Here is a 19,023-nt window from a genome sequence, read left to right as displayed (position 1 = left end):
ACCACTACTAAATAACCCCATGCTGCTGATCACATGTATGGTGTATATGTGTACACCGTTACTGTTATAGACCGTGATAGACAATTTGCTCCAGGAAAGTTAGAATGAGCTTGTGACTTTAAATGAGCATCATTATCCCACAACACTGTTAAGTTTGGGAAATTATGTAATCACTTAATCACAATAAAAAAATAAAAAATAAATGAAAAAAAAAAAAACTATCCAGTCTGAGCTTGGAGACTTTCCAATCATCTTCTGTCGCAGAGGTCTTTTTCAAATGGAATCTGTGTTCAATACCAGGACAAGAAATAGATCTAGCTGGGCGTGATGGCACACACCTGTAATCCTAGCACACATGAGGCTAAAGCAAGAAGATCATGAGTTCCAGTCAGCAAGGGGGGGAGGGGGCAGAGAGGGAGAAAGAGATAGATAGCTATCAAGGCAGAGCCACTCGGACTGAAGCCAGGGACTCTCTGGGGTCTTGCCTCTGTCTCCTTTTCCCCCTTGCCCAGAAAGAACTCCTCAGAGCACAGGTCTTCCAAGAACTGAATGTGACAGTCAATGATTTCCTCCCAGCCGGAGTTACAGCTGAAGAAGCAAAGGCTCAGAGAGGGGATGTGTTTTGCTCCAGGTCACACAGCATACAGGCGGCAGAGCTATGTACGGGTTGTTAGCCCCAGCCACACACAGGACCTGCTTGCTGGTCGAGGCCCTGCTCACCTGGCTGGCACATCCCGAAGACAGCAGTCATCTCAGTCTAGGGGCTTCACTGGTGTTTTTAGGAATTTGCAAGTAATGGCTGCATCCACAGGTGTTCTCACTTGTGATCAATTAGCAAAAGCACCTACCTTGGGCCGGGAAGAGTGGAGAGAGTAGGGGGACAGCCTCGCCCCTTCCTGGGGCTCTCAGCAAGGCTGCTGGAGGTGGAGATAGTGACCCTGCGGCGCTGGCACCTCCCAGGGCGCTCCAGGGCAAACACAGCCTCAGTCCGGCCCGGAGAAGCACCCGCGTGCCCAGCCCAGGCAAGCGCGTGGAAAACGAGGCCAGGGCGGTGGGCGTGGCCGCGCTGCCGGCTAGGGGGCGTGGCCTCGTCCTGGGGTCGGTCAAAGGAGAGGCCTACTTTTGGCTCCTGGTTTTAATTCCCTGGGTCCTTGAGGAGGAGGGGTGGGCGACTGCTAGCAGGGGATTGTGGGATCCAAGGAAGAGACCAATAGCCACCTGGACGCCCTGAGGACTACATAGCAGAGCAGTCCTGGCGGAGGCCCCTTGGGCTGTAACTGGGGGTTCACGGAACTCTCCACCTGCAGCTGCTGGCCCAAGGCCCCTCGCCCCTACCAGCCCCACAAGGGCCCCTCCTCCCCCGCCCCCCTCCACGATGCTTTGCTTTGCTTTGTGCAGGTACTAGGGCTGAAGCTCAGAGCTTGGGCCCTGTCACTTAGCTAGCTTTTTTCACTCAAGGCTGATGCTCTACCAAGAGAGCCACAAGAGAGCTGAGAGTCTCTCAGACTTTCCTGCCCAGCAAGCTTCGAACTGGGATCCTCAGATCTCAGCCTCCTGAGTAGCTACGATTACAGGAGGGAGCCATGGACACTCAGCATTCCAAATTTCTTTGTATTCTGGTTGTTGTTGTTTTTTTTTATCTTGTCCTTCGTGGGACTTGAACTCTGGGCCTGAGCACTGTCCCTCAGCTCTTCAGCTCAAGGTGAGTGCTCTACCACTTAAGCCACAGCACCACTTCTGGTTTTCTGGTAGTTAATTGGAGATAAGAGTCTCACAGACTTTCCTACCCAGGCTGGCTTTGAACTGTGATCCTCAGATCTCAGCCTCCTGAGTAGCTGGGATTACAGGCATGAGCCACCGGCACTCAGCTTCAAACTTCTTATAGCAGAAGAAATATGGGGAGGGGAGAGCAGGGTTGGAGTGACTTAGGACCACTCCACATTAGCAAGGCTCATGCATCAGGTCAACCCAGATGATTCTTGGCACTATTGATCTGGGGTTTCTCCAATCCCTAGGTATGACCCACCCCCGATTCAAGCAGGGAGCCCCAGCCTTGGGCAGGAGGTGAATCAGACCTAAACACTGTGGGCTTTCTTGACCTTTGTCTCCAAAATCCTTCATGTGAGGAGAGACAGAGAACGATGGAAAGCCATGCGAGTTCTGAGTGCGGAGGACCCTGCGCTGGATCACAGAAGCCAGGGAGTCACCTGGCCTTGATGGGTCTGTTATTCTCCAGCCTAGTCCTGGAACAGGAAGAAAACCTGGAAGAATATAACATTTGCTAGTGGAGCTGTGACTCAAGTGGTAGAGCACTAGCCTTGAGTAAAAGAGCTCAGGGACAGTGCCCAGGCCCTGAGTTCAAGACCCACTACCAACCAAAAAAAAAAAGACAAATAAATAAAACATACTGCAGCAAGGCCCGTGTGGCTCACGCCTGTCATCCAAGCTACCCAGGAGGCTGAGATCGGAGGATCCTGCTTCAACACTGGCCCAGGAAGGAAAGCCCATGAGACTCTTCAGTTAACTACCAAAAAAGCCAGAAGTGGAGCTGTGGCTCAAATGGTAGAGCACTAGCATTGAACAAAAAAGCTCAGGGACAGTGCCCCGACCCTGAATTCAAACCCCAGATTGATACACACACACACACACACACACACAATTTGCTGCAAAAGCCTACCGATGAGCCCTCATGCTCACATACATAATCGCGCACATGTTCCCCGCTGCCCATGCACAAGGGTACGCATGCGCACTCGTGTGCTTGTACAATCTTCCCGCAGCCTGGTGCTCATGCCAGACATCTTCCAATCCACACCCGTTCCTGCACTCACATGCCCTGGGTGTGCCCGCCCTGCCTTCTCCAGGTGCTGCCAGAACCTGCTGTCACCTGCCAGGTAAGGATGGGCGAGGCAGAGCGCAGCAAGGAAGGCTGGGGACCACCACCAGCCCGCCCTAGAGGGGTCCAAGAGCGGAGCGAGAACAGGGTCTCCCCACACTCTTGCAAGAAGCCCAGTGTGCCGCACACCTTCAGCACCTTCAGGTGGGAATGGGTCTATCCTCCGTCCTCCTACCATTTCCAGCTTGTGGACCATGCACCTCACCACCGCTAAGGATCCAGCCATGCCCTAGACAGGTAGGGAAGGTTGGGCTCCTGCAGCATCTGGGAGCCCTGCCAAGCCAGCCTGCAGCCAGAGATGTGCCATCTCCTTTTAAAGGAGACAATATTTCTTGGATCTCACCCACGTGGCTACAGGCCATGGAAAAAGACTGGAACTTTCTGAAAGGCAATTTGGGAGTACATATCCACAGCATGGATGCCTGTGGCTCCCATCTATATTCCTAGCTACTCAGGAGCATAAGACATGAAGATTGTGGTTCAAAGCAAGCCCAGGCAAATAGTCCAAAAACCTCTATCACCAGTTAACCAGCAAAATGCCAGACAAGAGGTATGGCTCAAGTGGTAAAGCACCAGCTGTAAGCAAAAGAAGTTGAATGAGAATCAAAGCCCTGAGTTCAAATCTCAGTACTGGCACCAACCACTCCCCCCCCCCAAAAAAAAAAATTAGGATGGGCATGACTTCGGCCCAGCAGTCCCACTTTGAAGAAATGTATCCTAAGGAAATACATAAATATATGCACAAGTAAGCAAAAAATGTAAGTAGGTACATGGTATTCACTGTGACCCCATTCAAAATAGCAAGGGATTGGAATTGTCCAAGTGGCCAAAAATAGAAACAATCTAAGCATGACATACCTACACAATGGGATATTGTGTAGTTATACATAAAACAATTATAAAATATAGGCATTGACCTAGGACATATTCACACATTTGATGTCTGTGTTTTAGACTGGCTATAAGAATCTGAAAATTAGGGGCTGAGAAGGTGGCTCAGTGGTAGAGTGCTTGCCTTGCATGTATGAGGCCCTGGGTTCGATTCCTCAGCACCACATAAGCAGAAAAAGCTGGAAGTGGGACTGAGGCTCAAGTGGTAGAGTGCTAGTCTACAGCTGAAGAGCTGAAGGACAGTGCCCAGACCCAGAGTTCAGGCCCCACGACTGACAAAAAAAAAAAAAATCTGAAAATTAGCCAGGTGCTGATAGCTAATGCCTGTAATCCTAGCTACTCAGAAGACTGAGACTGAGGATCACAGTTTAAAGCCATCACAGGCAGAAAAGTCACTGTGACTCTAATCTCCAATTAACACCCCCCAAAAAAATCTATATTGATATACCATATTAAAGTCTGTATAAACAAAGAAATCTGAAAACATACGCATCGAAGTGTTAAGACACCTGTAAATCCAGGGGTGGAGGTAGGCGGATCTCAGTCCTAGCCAGCTGGACAAAAACTTAAAACTCTATCCAAAAAGTAAATAGGAAGCTAGGCATCAGTGGCTCACACCTGTAATCCTAGCTACCCAGGAGGCTGAGATCTGAGAATCATGGTTCAAAGCCAGCCTGGGCAGGAAAGTTCATGAGACTCTTATCTCCAATAAGCCAACAGAAAACCAGAAATGGTACTGTGGCTCAAATGATAGAAAGCTAGCCTTGAGCAAAAGAAGCTTAGGGACAGAGGCCAGGCCCTGAGTTCTGAGTTCAAGCCCCAGGACTGGCAAAAAAAAAAAAAAAAGGAAAGAAAAGAAACAAACAAAAAAATTAAACAAAAAGTTGCCAGACACCAGTGGCTCACACCTATAATCTTAGCTACTCAGGAGGCTGAGATCTGAGCATCATAATTTGAAGCCATCCTAAGCAGATAAATTGGAGAAAATCTTCTGTCCAATTAACTAGAAAAACAAAACCCAAAACAATAGGAGTAGAGGTGTGACTTAAGTGGTAGAGCACTATCCTGGAGAGGAAAAACCAAAACAAAACAGAACATTAAGGAACAGTAGTATCCAGGCTGAGTTCAAGAACCAGCATTAGCACACACAAACACACACACACACACACACACACACACACCTCAAATGGTTAACTGCCCAGCAAGCTGAGGCCCTAAGTTCAAGAATAAAGGGTACCTTCTTTTCCCAGAAGGCTCTGCCTGTTGCTTCCTCTGAGATCCCAGACCCCCATTGGCTGGTGGCAGCCCACCTGCCCTTCAGCTCCAGACCCAACACAGGCACACAGATGCCACACACAACACTGGGTAGACTTTTATTTTGAAGTCAAAGGCACAGCCTGGAGGAGCTGAGGCAGTAACCATGGATGCCCAGTCCAGACCCACAGGACCCCACCCTCGGCCAGGAGTAGCTGTGCCAAAGGGGAGCAGGTGGGCGAGAAGAGAGCCTCCCGTTTGGGAGGGCCTCCTCCTTGCTTAGCCCTCAGAGGGGAGGATCAGGTGACTTAGTGAGACAAAAATTGCTTCAGGGGACCCCCCAGGGTCTCACTCTATCCCCCCAACACAGGTCTTTGGTGGACATAATTGCACAGACAGTCCATAAAGTGACATCTTGAGGGTGTCCCTTCCTAGGAACAAGGCTTCGGGAGAGAACAGTGCGTAGAAAGGGGAGAGGAGCCCTTCCCAGGTGGGGCAGGCCGTACAGCAGGGCCTTTTGCCCAGACGAGGTGGTGTCTTGGAAGAGCACCCCCCCCCCCCCCCGCCATGCTCCCTCCTTCCCTGCATCGCTAACTCTACCTGGTAAGACATAAAAAATTCTCTGCTTATAAAAATACTTCTGCTCTGTCAGGAACCGGGGAGAGAAGGGCAATTCCTGGGGATCAGGGCGGAGCTTCCCAGGTCACAGCTGCGGCGCTCAAGGAAGGGGTGATCACAGTGGTAGGGGCTAGGAGGGAGGCAGGGGGCCGTTGGCTCGGCGGGGGGCCCCCTTGGCAGTGGCAGGGGCCCGGCCCGGGGCGGCAGGCGCTGGGGAGCCTCGCCGGGAGGCGGCGGCACTCCGCAGCTTCTGCTTGCGCCGCTTGGCCAGCGGTGCGTTCTCCACGCTCTTCAGGAAGAAGCCCTCGCGCTTGCCCCGATTGAAGGCCTGGTGGAAAGGAAGGATGAGTTCCCCGCCCCGGCCGCGCCCCGGCTTCCAGATCCGTCCTTTGGCTCCCACCCCACCAGGTCAGGCAGGACCTATCAGGGCCTCCAGCCAAGGTGAGGTCAACACCCTCGGCCACCACAATCACTAGGCCTTAAGTTTCCAGGCTCTGACCCCACCGCCTTCCAGGCCACGCCCACCGCACGACCCCGCCCATTCCGCGCCCGCCTTGTAACCACGCCCACGTTCGACCACACCCACTTCCCCGAGGCCCCGCCCCTTACCATGAAAGTGGCGTTGAGCCCGGAGCGCACCGCGGGTCCCGAGGACTCCAGTACGTCCGGCGTCCGCAGCGGGGGCGAGGAGCGCGCGCTGCCATCCTGCAGCCACGAGCTGCCCCGAAGCCCCTCAAGCTTCAGCCGCTTGGCGGGGTCCACAGTCAGCAGCCCTGGAGGCGGGACGGAGAAGTGTTGGGGAGCGGCCTAGGCGGAGCCCCAGGGAGATCTCGATCTCGACAGCCCCAGGCTCCACCTCCGCGCTCCCCCCAACCACGACGCCGGCTCCGTGACCAGGCCGAGCCCCGCCTTTCCCTGGCTCCGTGACCTCCCACTCTCACGCTCTCACCTCGGACCAGTTCCTTGGCTTCCTCCGACACGCCCTGCCAGGCTTCCCCGTCCAAGGAGAAGCGGCCCTCCCGGATCTTGCACATGATCTCAGCGGCCTGGCTCTGCCCGCCCTGGCCCGAGGCCCCCTGGAAGGGGACCTGCCCCGACAGCATCATGTACTAGGAGGAGGTGGGGAGACTGAGGCCGGGCCGGGATGCGGGGGCCCGGGCTGAGCCCTCAGCCCACCCTCAGCGCCACTCATTCCCCCTCCCCACCCCCCACGGAGCGACCTGCTCCCCTCGCCAGGCCCGGCAGCCCCGAACCTTCCCCGGGACGAGAGAGGGCGGCCCCGTACCAGAATGACGCCCAGGCTCCAGAGATCGCAGGACTCGTCGTAGCCCTGCTGCGCCAGCAGCTCAGGGGCCGCGTACTGCAGCGTGAAGCAGGGGGTCTGCATGGGCCCCGCCGGGCTCTGCGGCCGCAGCCGTGCGAACCCGAAGTCGATGATCTTCACGGGGGCCCCGGGCGTGTCATCCGCGTACAGGATGTTCTGTGGGGACGGCGGATGCGCGCGGGGCAGCGGTCAGAGCCCCGGGCCCCGCACCGCACAGGCGCGCAAGCCCGGCCCCGCGCCCGCCCAGACCCCGCGCCCACCTCGGGCTTGAGGTCGCGGTGCACCACGCCCGCCTCCTCGTGCATGAAGCTCACGGCCGACACCAGGCTGCGGAGGATCTGGCTGGCCTCCGACTCGCTGAAGTGCCGCTTCTTCCGGATGTGCTCCAGCAGCTCCCCGCCGCGCAGCAGCTCCAGGACCAGGTAGGTGTGCAGCTGCGGGCCAGGATGGCCAGGTCACCACCCGCGGCCCTCCAGGACCCCATCCTCAGGCCACCTTCGGTCCTACCCCCCCCCCCCCCACACGCTGGTCTTCCTCCAGTTCCCCTTCGCTGGCCACCCTCAGCCCCGCCTCCAGGGCTCAGGCCTTCCCGCCTCTGATCCCATCTCTCCCCCACCCCAGCCGTCCCGCCCCCCCAGCTAGGCCCCGCCCACGGCGGCCCCAGGCCCCGCCTCCTGACCCCACCTGGGAGCGGGGAGGTCATCGCCCGCTGGTCCCGGGAGGCCTCACCTGGTCGTGGTGCACTTCGTGCAAGTTGACCACGTTGGGGTGCGTCTGGCACAGCCGCAGGGCGGCCACCTCGCGCTGCGTGTTCGCCTCCAGCCTGGGGGTCGGGAAGCGGGGCTCGGTGCGGCCCTGCCCCGCGGGTGCCCCGCGCCCCGGCCCCCTCCTCGCTCCCCGCCTCCCCCCCACCTGCGGCTGAGGATCTTCACCGCGAACTCCTGGCCGCTCTGGCGCTGGCGACAGCGACGACACACGGAGAAGCTGCCCTGGCCCAGCGCGGGCTCCCGCAGGTCCAGCTCGTACTGCTGGAAGAAGGGCGAGTCCTGGGGGCGCAAGGGGGCGCGGCCGTCAGCGGTTCCCCTCGCCGGGCCGCGCGGCTGCACCCCAAGCCACTCCGCGGGAGCCCCGTGGTCTAGGCCAGATTCCCTGGGCCTAGACTCCCACCCATGGCGCGCACAAGCTCAAGGTCCGGCTCCCAAACCCGGCCCGGCCCACCTGCATCATGGCGCTCCTGGCTACGGCGGCCGGGCCCGGCCGGTCTCCAGCGCCCGGCGCCTCGAGCGCGTCGGTCATCACGGCGTTGCTGTGGTCGAATAGGATGGAGGGCGCCACGAAGGAGTAACCCTGCAGGGGTGAGAACGGAGGGGGGTGCATGTAACACGGAGGCTGGGGTGCAAGGCCCGGATCTGCGGGCAGGGCCGGCAGGGGGAAGACCCCGTAGAGAGCAAAGGGCAGTGTTTCCCCCGGACCTCCCACGTGTGGGCACCTCGTGTTATAACCACTCGGACGCGTGTTTGTCCCCCAGTAGTCTATGACCTCTCCTTTCTCAAGTGAGTGACTTCCCAAGGGCCTGTCACAGAGACTTGGCGATTGGTGGGAAGTGAATGAAAGGCCTAGAACTGTGTCTGACACACCTAGTCCAGGAGAACTCAATCGGATCTGCCCAGGAGGGGAAAAGCTATGCCCCCCCCCCTTCCCGCAAGGCAAAGCAGCAAGGCCCAGGTGCAGGGAAATGCAAAATAACACCAGGGCCCAGTGATACAGCATTAGAGGCCTGGGGTTCTGTCCCCAGCACCAGGAACTTACATTTCAAATACTCTCAAAGTGTCATTTTTACTACAGGGATTTTGTGTGTTTGTGCTGGTTCTGGAGTTTGGACACAGTCTGGTGCTGTCCCTTAGCTTTTTCACTAAGGCTAGCACTTTACCACTTGAGCAACAGCTCCACTGTTGCTTTTTAAGGTGATAAACTGGAGATAAGAGTCTCAGCTGGATGTTGGTGGCTCACACCTATAATCCTAGCTACTCAGGAGGCTGAGATCTGAGGATCACAGTTCAAAGCCAGCCGGGGCAGGAAAGTCCATGAGACTCCCATTTCTGATAAACCGCTCAGAAAAACGGAAGTGGTGCTGTGGCTCAAATGGAAGAGCACTAGCCTTGAGCTGAAGAGCTCAGGGACAGCGCCCAGGCCCAGAGTTCAAGCCCCACAACTGACAAAAAAAAAAAGTCTCATGGACTTTCCTACCTGGTATGGTTCTGAACCTTGATCCTCAGATCTCAGCCTCTGAGAGTAGCTGGGATTACAGGTCTGAGCCACCAGTGCCTGGCCTATATGAGTTTTTTTATTCCCTATTGGAAATGTAGTCCCACTGCATACAATAAATGAATACAAGTTATACGTGGGCAGGGTTTTTGCCTGTTGGGCTCATTGATATGTGTGACTTCAATGCCAGTACTTAGTACATGTTTTGGAAGTTTTTTTGTTGTTCGCTTTGTTTTTGCCAGGACCTGGGCTTGAACTCAGGGCCACGTATTCAAGCTCAGCTGTTTTTAATCATGGATGGTGCTTTGCCGCTTGAGCCACTCCACCAGTCAAGCATTTTTATTAGTTAATTGAAAACAGAATCTTGAGGAATTTTCTGTCTAGGGTGGCTTTAAATCTTGAGCCATGGGCTAGGAATGTGGCTTAGTGGTAGAGTGCTTGCCTAGCATGGGTTCAATTCCTCAGCACCACATAAACAGAAAAAGCCCAAAACAGTGCTGTGGCTCAAGTGGTAAAGTGCTAGCTTTGAGCCAGAAAGAAGCTCAGGGACATGCCTGGGCCCTGAGTTCAAGCCCCAGGACTGACAAAGAAAAAAAGTCTTGAGCCATGCCACCAAATAACTCAAAGTATTTAAGTGGTTAATTGAAGACAGAGTTTTGAGGAATTTTCTGCCCAGAGGATCAAACTTTGATCCTCTAGGTCTCAGCCTCCTGAGTTGCTAGGATTACAATGTGAGTCATCTATCTGTGTATGGCTCAATACACATTTTTTTAAACATTACATGAATGAGTGAACACAATGACTCACAAAATACTGAGAAAATGCAACAAGGGCCATTTCAGCACAAAGTTGTCATTTTTGTTGTTGCTTGTGGGGGCCTGGGCGCTGTCCCTCAGCTCTTCAGCTCAAGGCTAGCGTTCTACCACTTGAGCCACGGTGCCACTTCAGCTTTTTCTGCTTATGTGGTGCTGAGGAATTGAATCCAGGGCCTTGTGCATGCGAGGCAAGCACTCCACCCTGAGCCACCTTCCCAGCCCCAAGTTGTCAAAATTTTATGGAGAGTTTGTTTTGTTTTTGTTTTGCTGTTGTTGTTGTTGTTGCAGTACTGGGGTGTGAATTCAAACTTAGGACCTAGCACTTGAGCCATACCCTCAGCCCCAATACTGATGGGTTCTTATTTAAAAAGCATGGGCTAGATGATCATTCTTCTCTTCCTTTGGGGAGAGTAAGAGGGAGAGAATGCAGTCTGAGTGGCAAAAAATAAAAATATATGAGCCATGTCTTATGGGTTAAATCTCTTCCCTAGGCCTAGGAACTAAGCACACAGTCCCTGCCTTGGGCTTTCAGACCAGTCAGGATAGCAGGTAACCAATTGCTCAGCAGAGGGTATTTTCTACAGTGGGCTATGCACATGAGAGAGTGGCCCAGATGAATGAGCAATGCCAGGTTACTATTGTGGGAGGGCACTGCGTGCGGAGGAAGCGGCATGTGCCAAGGCATGGGTTCTGGCCTGACACCTCTGGGAAGTGGGTGGCACCAGCAGAGCGTAGGATGGGAGTGAGCACACACTCAGGGAGCTGAGCAGGGACCACCAGGGACTCAAAGGTATTTGGCTTATCTGCGCAGCCTGCGCGTCTAGCCTTATGTTGTTTGTGTACTGATACTGAACTCAGGACCTTGCATTTTCACTTTTTTGCTCAAGGCTGGCACTCTCCACTTGTACCACAGCTCCACTTCTGGCTTTTTGCTCATCAATTGGAGGTAAGAGTCTCACAGACTTTTTTTTGCCTAGGCTGAGTTTGAACAATCCTCAGATCTCAGCCTCCTGAGCAGCTAGGATTACAGATGTGGCCACCAGCTCTCAGCAGCCTGAGCTTCTAAACAGCAGCGTGCTGTGTGCTATGCCAGTGTGCATAGCACACTGTGCAGCTGTATGAGCAATACGAAGCACAGCATCTCGCCCTGTGTGCCCACTTCATAATTCTAAAACTATTCATAAACAATAATGTGCTGGGCAATATAAACCCACATTTTTTTTTATTTATTTATTTTTTTTTTTGTCGGTTGTGGGCCTTGAACTCTGGGCCTTAGCCTGTCCCTCAGCTCTTCAGCTCAAGGCTAGCACCCTACCACTTGAGCTACAGCACCACTTCCGGTTTTCTGGTGGTTTATTGGTTTCATGGAGTTTCCTGCCTGGGCTGGCTTTGAACCGCAATCCTCAGATCTCAGCCTCCTGAGTAGCTATGATTACAGGTGTGAGCCACCGGTGCCCGGCTTAAACCCATTTTTATATACCAAGGAGGTGGTGGCACAGGGGGGAAATGAACATGAAGTTTGAAGATGATCCATGAGTCACCTGACCTGAGCCAGCAGGGGCTCACCAAGGGGCAGAGTTCACCATGTAGTCTATACTCCTGAAGACCCTAAGTGTGGGGGTGTACAGTGTCCTGGCTGAGGCACCCCAGTAGGGCAGAGCCAGGCAGCAGAGCCTGCCCTTCTGCCCCTGGGGACCCATGGGTTCCCACTCACCTGAAAGATTCGAGGGTCCCCAGGCAGAGGGCTGCCAGAGGGGGAGTAGACAGGCTCCAGCCGAGTAAACTCTTCAGCAAAGTTGCCCACATCCAGCTCCGAGCGGATCTGGGGCTGGAATGGGGCTGGGATCTTCCTGGCAGCCAGGGCAGCCCAATCTAGCCCCTGGGAAGAAGGGGTGAGGGGTCAAAGGATGGGCAAGACCTGGAGCCCTGGAGACCCCTCGCCCCTCAGGCCTCCTCACTCCATAGCCCTCCCATGAGGCACGGGGGTGGCAGCTATTCTAGCCTTCCTGGCAACAGTGGAGTACCCCAACCCTGCCACACACCATCAGCTCTGGAATCTGTAATAGGATGGCCAGGAAAAATAAACCTCTGTCTCCTTCCAGATAATTTGTTGTTTGTTTGTTTGCTTGTATGTCTGTTGCCAGTCCTGGGGCTTGAACTGTGAGCCTGGGCACTGTTCCAGAGCTTCTTTTGCTCAAGGCTTTTACTCTACCACTTAAGCCACAGCTCCACTTCTGGCTTTTTCTGTGTATGAAGGTACTGAGGAATAGAACTCAGGGCTTCATGCATGCTAGGCAATCACTCTACCACTAAGCCACATTCCTAGCCCCCCAGATAAATGTGTATCTGGAAGGATATGGGTTTGGAACTAAGGTCTCATGATAAAGCCCCAGGCAGAGCAGTAGAACCAAAACACGAGAGTATGAGCACCTGGACGCAGCTTTGGCTAGTGTCGGGAACCTTTCCTTAGACTTTATACTAATGGCAATGAAAACAGATCTTTTTTTGTTTAGTATGGCAGAACTTTTTACTTGCCTGCCCATTATCCATTCTCCCTGTCTTTCTTAGCACTAGAGTCCCAATTTTATTCTCCAAACCTCTCCCAGCACCCAGCATGGCACCCAGCATGGGCTCAGAGTAGACTCAGAATTCACCAAAGAAAATTAACACTCCTTGGCCCTAAGCTTCTCCCCTTCCCTGTCCCTCCACTAAGGAAGCTCTTCTAAGCCAAGGCTTGTCAGAAAGGCTCAGGGATGGCACTCAGCATGGGTGGCAGTGTTTCTGGCCACAGTTCTGCCATGGCAGACAAATGGCATATCCGATGCTCACATGCAAACAGAAGGTGGCCACTAAGTCACTAGCCCTGAGTTCGAATTAGAGCTCCATCACTGCCTGGTTGGGTGATGTTGGGCAAATGACCTTCAGCTTCTGTATGCATAAAGATGGGGTCAAATGGTTCAGAGGATTACGTGAAACTATGTAAGCTAAGGGCTGACACACAGTAGGTCTTTACAGGTACAGTGTCTTATCAGATGAGGCTGGCTACACCCACAGAACCCAAGCCAGCAGGGGCTCCCAAAGGGGCAGACTTCACCACGTACCACACTCTAAACCATGCCAGTTCTCAACAAGGGAGCAAAACCCCACGTGGGCTGATCAACAGTTCACCTGAGTTATAGGTGCAAAGACTGCAGGGCCAAGCAGGAAACATCTGTAGTGCTCATTTGGGCCATTTACCCAGCTAGATCGTCCCCAGAGCTGGGACCTGTTACCACTCTGTATCACTTACCCGTGTCAGTGTGTGTGTGTGTGTGTGTGTGTGTGTGTGTGTGTGTATGTGTGTGTACGCGTGCACGTGCACTGTGATTTGAACTCAAGGCCTCTTGTTTGCTAGGACAATGCACTACTACTTGAGCCATGCCTCCATCCCTCCAATGCCACCCTGGGCAGGTCACCAGCCTTTCCTGGGGTCTACCCAGACAAAAGGACAGGTGATTCCACCCTCCAGTGTGTGCCAACTTTGTTTTCATGCCAGAACCAGGGTTTGAACTCAGGGCCTTGGCATTGGTTGGCTTGGCTGGCTTGGCCGGTGTTCTACCATTTGAGTCATGCTCCGATCTGGTTTTTTGGCTGGTTATTTTGGAGATGGAGTCTCTCAGACTTTTCTGTCCAGATTGCTTCCTGTGATTCTCCAGCTCTCAACCTCCTGAGTAGCTAGGATTAAAGCCATGAGCCCCCTGTTTATAGGCGAGCTTTGATACGGATGGAGGAGAAAGTGTCCCCCACTTCCACATTTGCTTTCTCTATCTGGGGTTCTCTAGGGAATGTGAATCGGCCAGACTCAGACCCTCCCCCTGGTACCACCCAGAGCAGCAGCCCTGTCTGGGTAGGTGCAGGAAGTGCAGGGGTCTCAGGGTTGAGGCCTCACCTGGAAGAAGGGGTGGCTCTTGACTTCCTGTGCCCCCTGGGGACCCGCGCCCAACCTCTTCTGAGGATCCTTACACAGCAGCCTCTTCAGCAGGTCCTGCGCCACGGGCCCAATCCGATGGGGGAAGGGAGGGGAGCACTTCAGGATCCGTCTGGGAGGATGGGTGGGGTGTCAGGAGTAGCAAGCCCACCACCCAGCCCAGACAGGCCTTCGCCACCCTCCACGACCAGCACCCCTCACCGGGACACCTCGGCCTGCGTGTTCCTCTCCCCCTCCAGCGTGAAGGGCGAGGCGCCCGTCAGCAGCTCGAAGAGCAGGATGCCCAGGCTCCACCAGTCCACAGCCTGCGGGATGGGGCAGGGGTGAGGGCCTGGGGCCCCCCCACTTTCCACCCTGCCACCACCACCCCTGCCTCCTCGCCAACCCACCTTGCCATGCCCAGCCTTGCTGCGGATGATTTCGGGGGCCATATACTCAATGGTGCCACAGAAGGAGAAAGTCCGTTCTTTCTAGGAGGACAAGAAGAGGATAGCTGGGGCTCTCCCCGACATCATCAGCCCCCCAAAGTTGACCGCAGACTGAATGACATGGAGGACCCAGCAGTGGAGACTTTTAGATCTCGTCTTTGAACCCCCCCCCCCCCCACACACACACACACAATGCAGGCAAAGAAGCAGGGAAGAGACATAAGGAGGCCTGAACGGGAACACCACCGGTACAGCCTGCGGGCTGCTCACCTCCTCCGTCAGAAATTCCTTGCTCAGTCCAAAGTCTGTGAGCACAATGTGACCCTCAGCATCCAGAAGCACATTCTCCAGCTTCAGGTCTCGGTAGATGATGCCCAGCTGGCAGGAGCAAGAGAGACGCTGGGCTTCCTACGTTCAAACCCTCCCCGTCCCCACAGCTCACACTCTTGCACCAGGTCCTGGTTCAGGACAAGGAGACCTCTATGGCAAAGCTTTGCACCCACAGAGAGGACCCTAGGATGCATGAGTGGGCGCTAAAGAGCTAGGCCCATATACAAGGAAAGCCACAGAAGATACACAGCAAGAAGAAGGCCCCAGGGAACAGACCAAAAGGTCTTGGAGAGAGGAGAGTCTATTTAAAGGGGGCCCCCCCATATCAGCCAGGTACAGGTGGCTCAGGGCTGTAATCCTAGCTACTCAGGAGGTTGAGATCTGAGGAAAGTCCATGAGATTTGGGGTTTTTTTTTGGGTCAGTTGTGGGCTTGAATTCAGGGCCTGAGCGCTATGATCTTTTTTTATAACTCGAGGCTAGCGTTCTACCACTTTGAGCCAAAGCACCTCTTCCAGTTTTCTAGTGGTTAACTGGAGATAAAAGTCTCCTTCCTCCAGCTGACTTCAAACCTTGATCATCAGATCTCAGCTCCCAGAGTAGCTAGGATTACGGGCATGAGCCACAGGTACTTGGCCCATGAGACTCATCTCCACTTCACCACCAAAAAGTCAGAGGTAGAGCTGTAGCTCAAGTAGTAGAGTTGTCAGCCCTGAGCAAAAAAGCTACAGGACAACACCCAGGCCTCAAGTTCAAAGCTTTGAGGCACATACACACACACACACACACACACACACACAATAGTCTCATTTCAAGGAGGCCTTGCAGCCAAAGCCTGAGGTCTCTGTTTGAGGAAGTTCTGGGTAGGTATCCCCAAGTTCCTGCAAGAGGAAAGCCCCTTGTAGGAGGTGCCAGAGGAGGAGACCCTTCCAGGCAGTACCAAGGCTTCCTGCCAGGAAGCCTGCACAAGCAACTCATCTTCACCAAGGCTACCACACGCCCCAGGAAGCCCAGAAGGAGACCCACAGCTGCCATGTTTGTAGATCCCTCATTAGCCCCAGATCTCCCAGCAGCCACCAGGAGCCATGTCCTCACCCACCTTGTGCAGGTGCTCCAGGGCCAGGATGATCTCACCCCCATACACTCGCACCTCGGCCTCCTTGAAGTACTGGCGCTGGTAGAGGTGGGTGAACATCTCACCGCCACTCACGTAATCTGGAGGGTGAATGGCAGTTGGCTTCTCCCCCATCGAGTGGCCTCACCGGTCCCTGTTTGTTTGCCTCCCCCCCACCGAGGTTGGGATGTGGCCTCTCCTCACCCAGGATGAGGTGCAGCTTGGCATCTGTCTGGAAGGCGTAGTGTAAGGTCACCAGGAAGGGCGCCTGGCGCACCAGCTCCAGCACCGAGCGCTCGGTGCGCGTGTGCTCCTGCGTCTTGGCGCGCTGTACCAGGGCTGCCTTACGCAGCACCTTCATGGCATACAGCTTCCCTGCGTCGTGCCCACCCGCTTTCCGCACCAGGAACACCTTCCCGTAGGCTGTGGGAGCATGGGGGGGAGGGGAGAGGGAGGAAGGAGAGGAAGAGGCTGTGAGTGGGAGGGCGGTGCAGACTGCTGGGGGCGGGGTATGCAAATTGAGAGTAAGAGGCAGGTGTGCAAAATGTTGGCAGAGCCTTCTGGAAAAGGTGTGCCCACCCCCGGAGGGTGCGCAGTGAAAACCAGGGAAGTGATGGGCACAGCAGCTCAGGGAGTCTGCAATTCCTGGGAGGCGTGGGGGGGGGAGGGGGAGGAACATGTGCAAACCTGCCAGAGATCAGAGGGATGGGAAAGGCTGCAAATGCAAGGAAGAGAGGCTAGGTGCGGCTACAGGCAGGGGAGGACTGTGCAAACTAGGGCCTGGGAGTTTGTAAAACGTAGTGGGGCACCCGAACACGGGGATTGGGGATGGGGAGGAGCTATGCAAATCACAGGGGGCTTGGGGGACAGGGAGGGGCTATGCAAACTGCAGGGGGCTGGGGGATAGGGAGGGGCTATGCAAATCGCAGGGTGGTTGGGAATGGGGAGGTGCTATGCAAATCTTAGGGGGCTTGAGGGATGGGAGGAGCTATGCAAATTGAAGGGGACTTGGGGGGATGGGGAGGAGTTTTGCAAATCCCAGGGGGGGGTGGGGATGGTGAGGAGCTATGCAAATCGCAGGAGGCTTGGGGGGGCAGGGAGGGGTTATGCAAATCACAGGGGGCCTGGGGTCTAGGAGGGGCTATGCAAACTGCAGGGGGCTTGGGGATGGGGAGGAGCTATGCAAATTGAAGGGGCTTGGGTGGGGAGGGGCTATGCAAATCGCAGGGGGCTTGGGGACGGGGAGGGACCATGCAAATCACGCAGGAAGCCGGCTAATTGAGGCTAGGGGCCAGCACATACAGGACCTGGCAGGGAGAAATGATGTCCAGGCAGAGCGTCCTGGAAGTGGGCATGGAACCCTGGCACTGTAGGGCGGGGGTGCCGGGAAAGATGGGGGGAGGCCTCCTCAGTGGCCCTGGCCCAGGCCCAGACAAGAAGAGAGAGGCCCAGAGCACCACGCCGTGGGGACACCTGCCCGGCGATCGGGGATCCTCACCTCCCGTGCCCAGCACCTTGAGCAGCTCGAAGTTCTCCACGCTCACCTTCTCCTCGTGCCCGGTCAGATTGGCTGTGGGCACAGGGGGTGAATGAGCCCAGCTGGCCCCGACCCCCTCCCCGGCTCCTGGGGCGGCCATCGCCAGACCCCGCACCGACCGTCAGTGATCCGCAGCTCCACGGCGCGGCCCTCGTCCTCATCCTCGTCCCCCATGGCAGGCGGGAAGCCGGGGGGCCGCGCGCGGCTGGGCTCCGGGCGGCGCCGGTTACATGGCGGCTCCGGCCGGGGCGGGTGCTTCCTGGTGCCGCCTCTGGGGCCGAGCGGGCGCCGGCGCCGCCTCCCGGCACCCCGCCCCGCGGCCTGAGTCAGGCGGCAGGAACGTGACCGCGCCAGGGCTGCGGGTGGGCGGCCGCGGGGGCAGCCCCGGCTCCCGAGTCCCGGGCAGGCCTCAGGGCTGCAAGCTGGGGGACCCCCTCCCACCCTCCTGGGGAGCTGGAAACGCTGGCGGAAGCAATGAGGGGGCCCTGAATAACCCACGGCTGCTCTTGGGTACGCCCTCGAGGGGTACGCCCCCGAACTTGGTCGGCCGGGGGGGGGGGGGGGGGAGAGGGGGAGGGGGCTCCAGCTGGGGGAAGGGTGCCCACGGGTCACAGAGCTCTCCCTCCCACCCTGCAGACACGCTTCTTGGCTCTTACTACAAATCACAGTCCTCCCCCTCCTTTCTCATCTCTATGTCTCCCCCCCCCAATACCTCAGGCCAGCTGCTACCCACACAACCTCGGTCCAGCACTTCTAACTTATCTGGGTCTGGCTTTTGGTACTGGACCACTGGGAGGAGACCTGAAAAAGAAGGAGAGTCCATGGCTCTGGGCAGTAGCTCACCCCTGTAATCTCAGCCCCTCTGGAGGTGGAGACGAGGGGGATTTCATTTCAAGGCCAGCACAGGTAAAAAGCTGTCAATATTCCCCACCTCAATACACTAACACAGTGCAAGAAGGATCAAGTCTGAGGCTGGGCAAAAAACACAAGACCCTGTTCAAAAACATAACTAACCTGATAAGGCCAGGCGCCATGGCTCAAATGGTAGAGCACCTGCCTAGCCAGGCCCTGAGCTCAAACTATAGAATGATTTTTTTCTTTTTTAATCTTGTGTGTGTGTGCAAGTACTAGGGCTTGAACTCAGGGCCTGGGTGCTGTCCCTTAGCATTTTCACTCAGGGCTAGCAGTCTACAACTTGAGCTACTGCTCCCTCCGGACTTTTTCAGTAGTTAACTGGAGATAAGAGTCACAGAAGCCCAGCACCAGTGGCTCACGCTTGTCATCCTAGCTACTCAGGAGGCTGAGAGGATCATGTGGTTCAAAGCCAGCCTGGGCAGGAAAGTCCATGAGACTCTTATCTCCAATTAACCACCAGAAAACTGGAAGTGGCACTGTGGCTCAAGTAGTACTCACCTTGAGCTGAAGAACTCAGGAACAATGCCTAGGCCCCGAGTTCTAAGCCCCACGACTGACAAAAAAAAAAAAAATCATCTCACAGACTTTCCTGCCCTGTCTGGTTTTGAATAGATCTGAGCCTCCTGGGTAACTAAGATTATAGCCTTGAGCCACTGAAGCCTGGCATGATT

At 55.5% G+C, this 19,023-nt stretch overlaps 1 protein-coding gene across 1 annotated transcript; it reads right to left on the bottom strand.

Annotated features, from left to right (window-relative positions):
• Positions 1-5,654: 5,654 nt before the first annotated feature.
• Rps6ka4 (ribosomal protein S6 kinase A4) lies at positions 5,655-17,688 on the bottom strand. The gene is made up of 17 exons (XM_042676158.1): positions 17,557-17,688; positions 17,399-17,470; positions 16,105-16,323; positions 15,886-16,001; positions 14,729-14,836; positions 14,420-14,500; positions 14,232-14,335; positions 13,992-14,142; positions 11,778-11,942; positions 8,202-8,330; positions 7,896-8,029; positions 7,713-7,806; positions 7,244-7,417; positions 6,945-7,139; positions 6,609-6,768; positions 6,269-6,432; positions 5,655-5,987 (listed from the first exon to the last, which is right to left on the bottom strand). The coding sequence occupies exons 1-17, from the start codon at positions 17,609-17,611 to the stop codon at positions 5,790-5,792; spliced, it is 2,319 nt and encodes a 772-aa protein (XP_042532092.1). The 5' UTR covers positions 17,612-17,688; the 3' UTR covers positions 5,655-5,789.
• Positions 17,689-19,023: the final 1,335 nt, after the last annotated feature.

The sequence above is a fragment of the Dipodomys spectabilis genome, unplaced genomic scaffold (assembly GCF_019054845.1).
Source record: "Dipodomys spectabilis isolate Male_0828 unplaced genomic scaffold, ASM1905484v1 ptg000030l, whole genome shotgun sequence".
NCBI lineage: Eukaryota > Metazoa > Chordata > Mammalia > Rodentia > Heteromyidae > Dipodomys > Dipodomys spectabilis.
This window is presented reverse-complemented; position numbering and strand designations above follow the sequence as displayed.

Coding starts and splice junctions, on each gene's coding strand:
- Rps6ka4 (XM_042676158.1), bottom strand. CDS start 17,611: ATGGGGGACGAGGATGAGGACGAGGGCCGCGCCGTGGAGCTGCGGATC. Junction 8,030..8,201: donor CCAGGAGCGCCATGATGCAG/GTGGGCCGGGCC, acceptor TTGCGCCCCCAG/GACTCGCCCTTCTTCCAGCA. Junction 6,433..6,608: donor AGCCAAGGAACTGGTCCGAG/GTGAGAGCGTGA, acceptor TCCCGCCTCCAG/GGCTGCTGACTGTGGACCCC.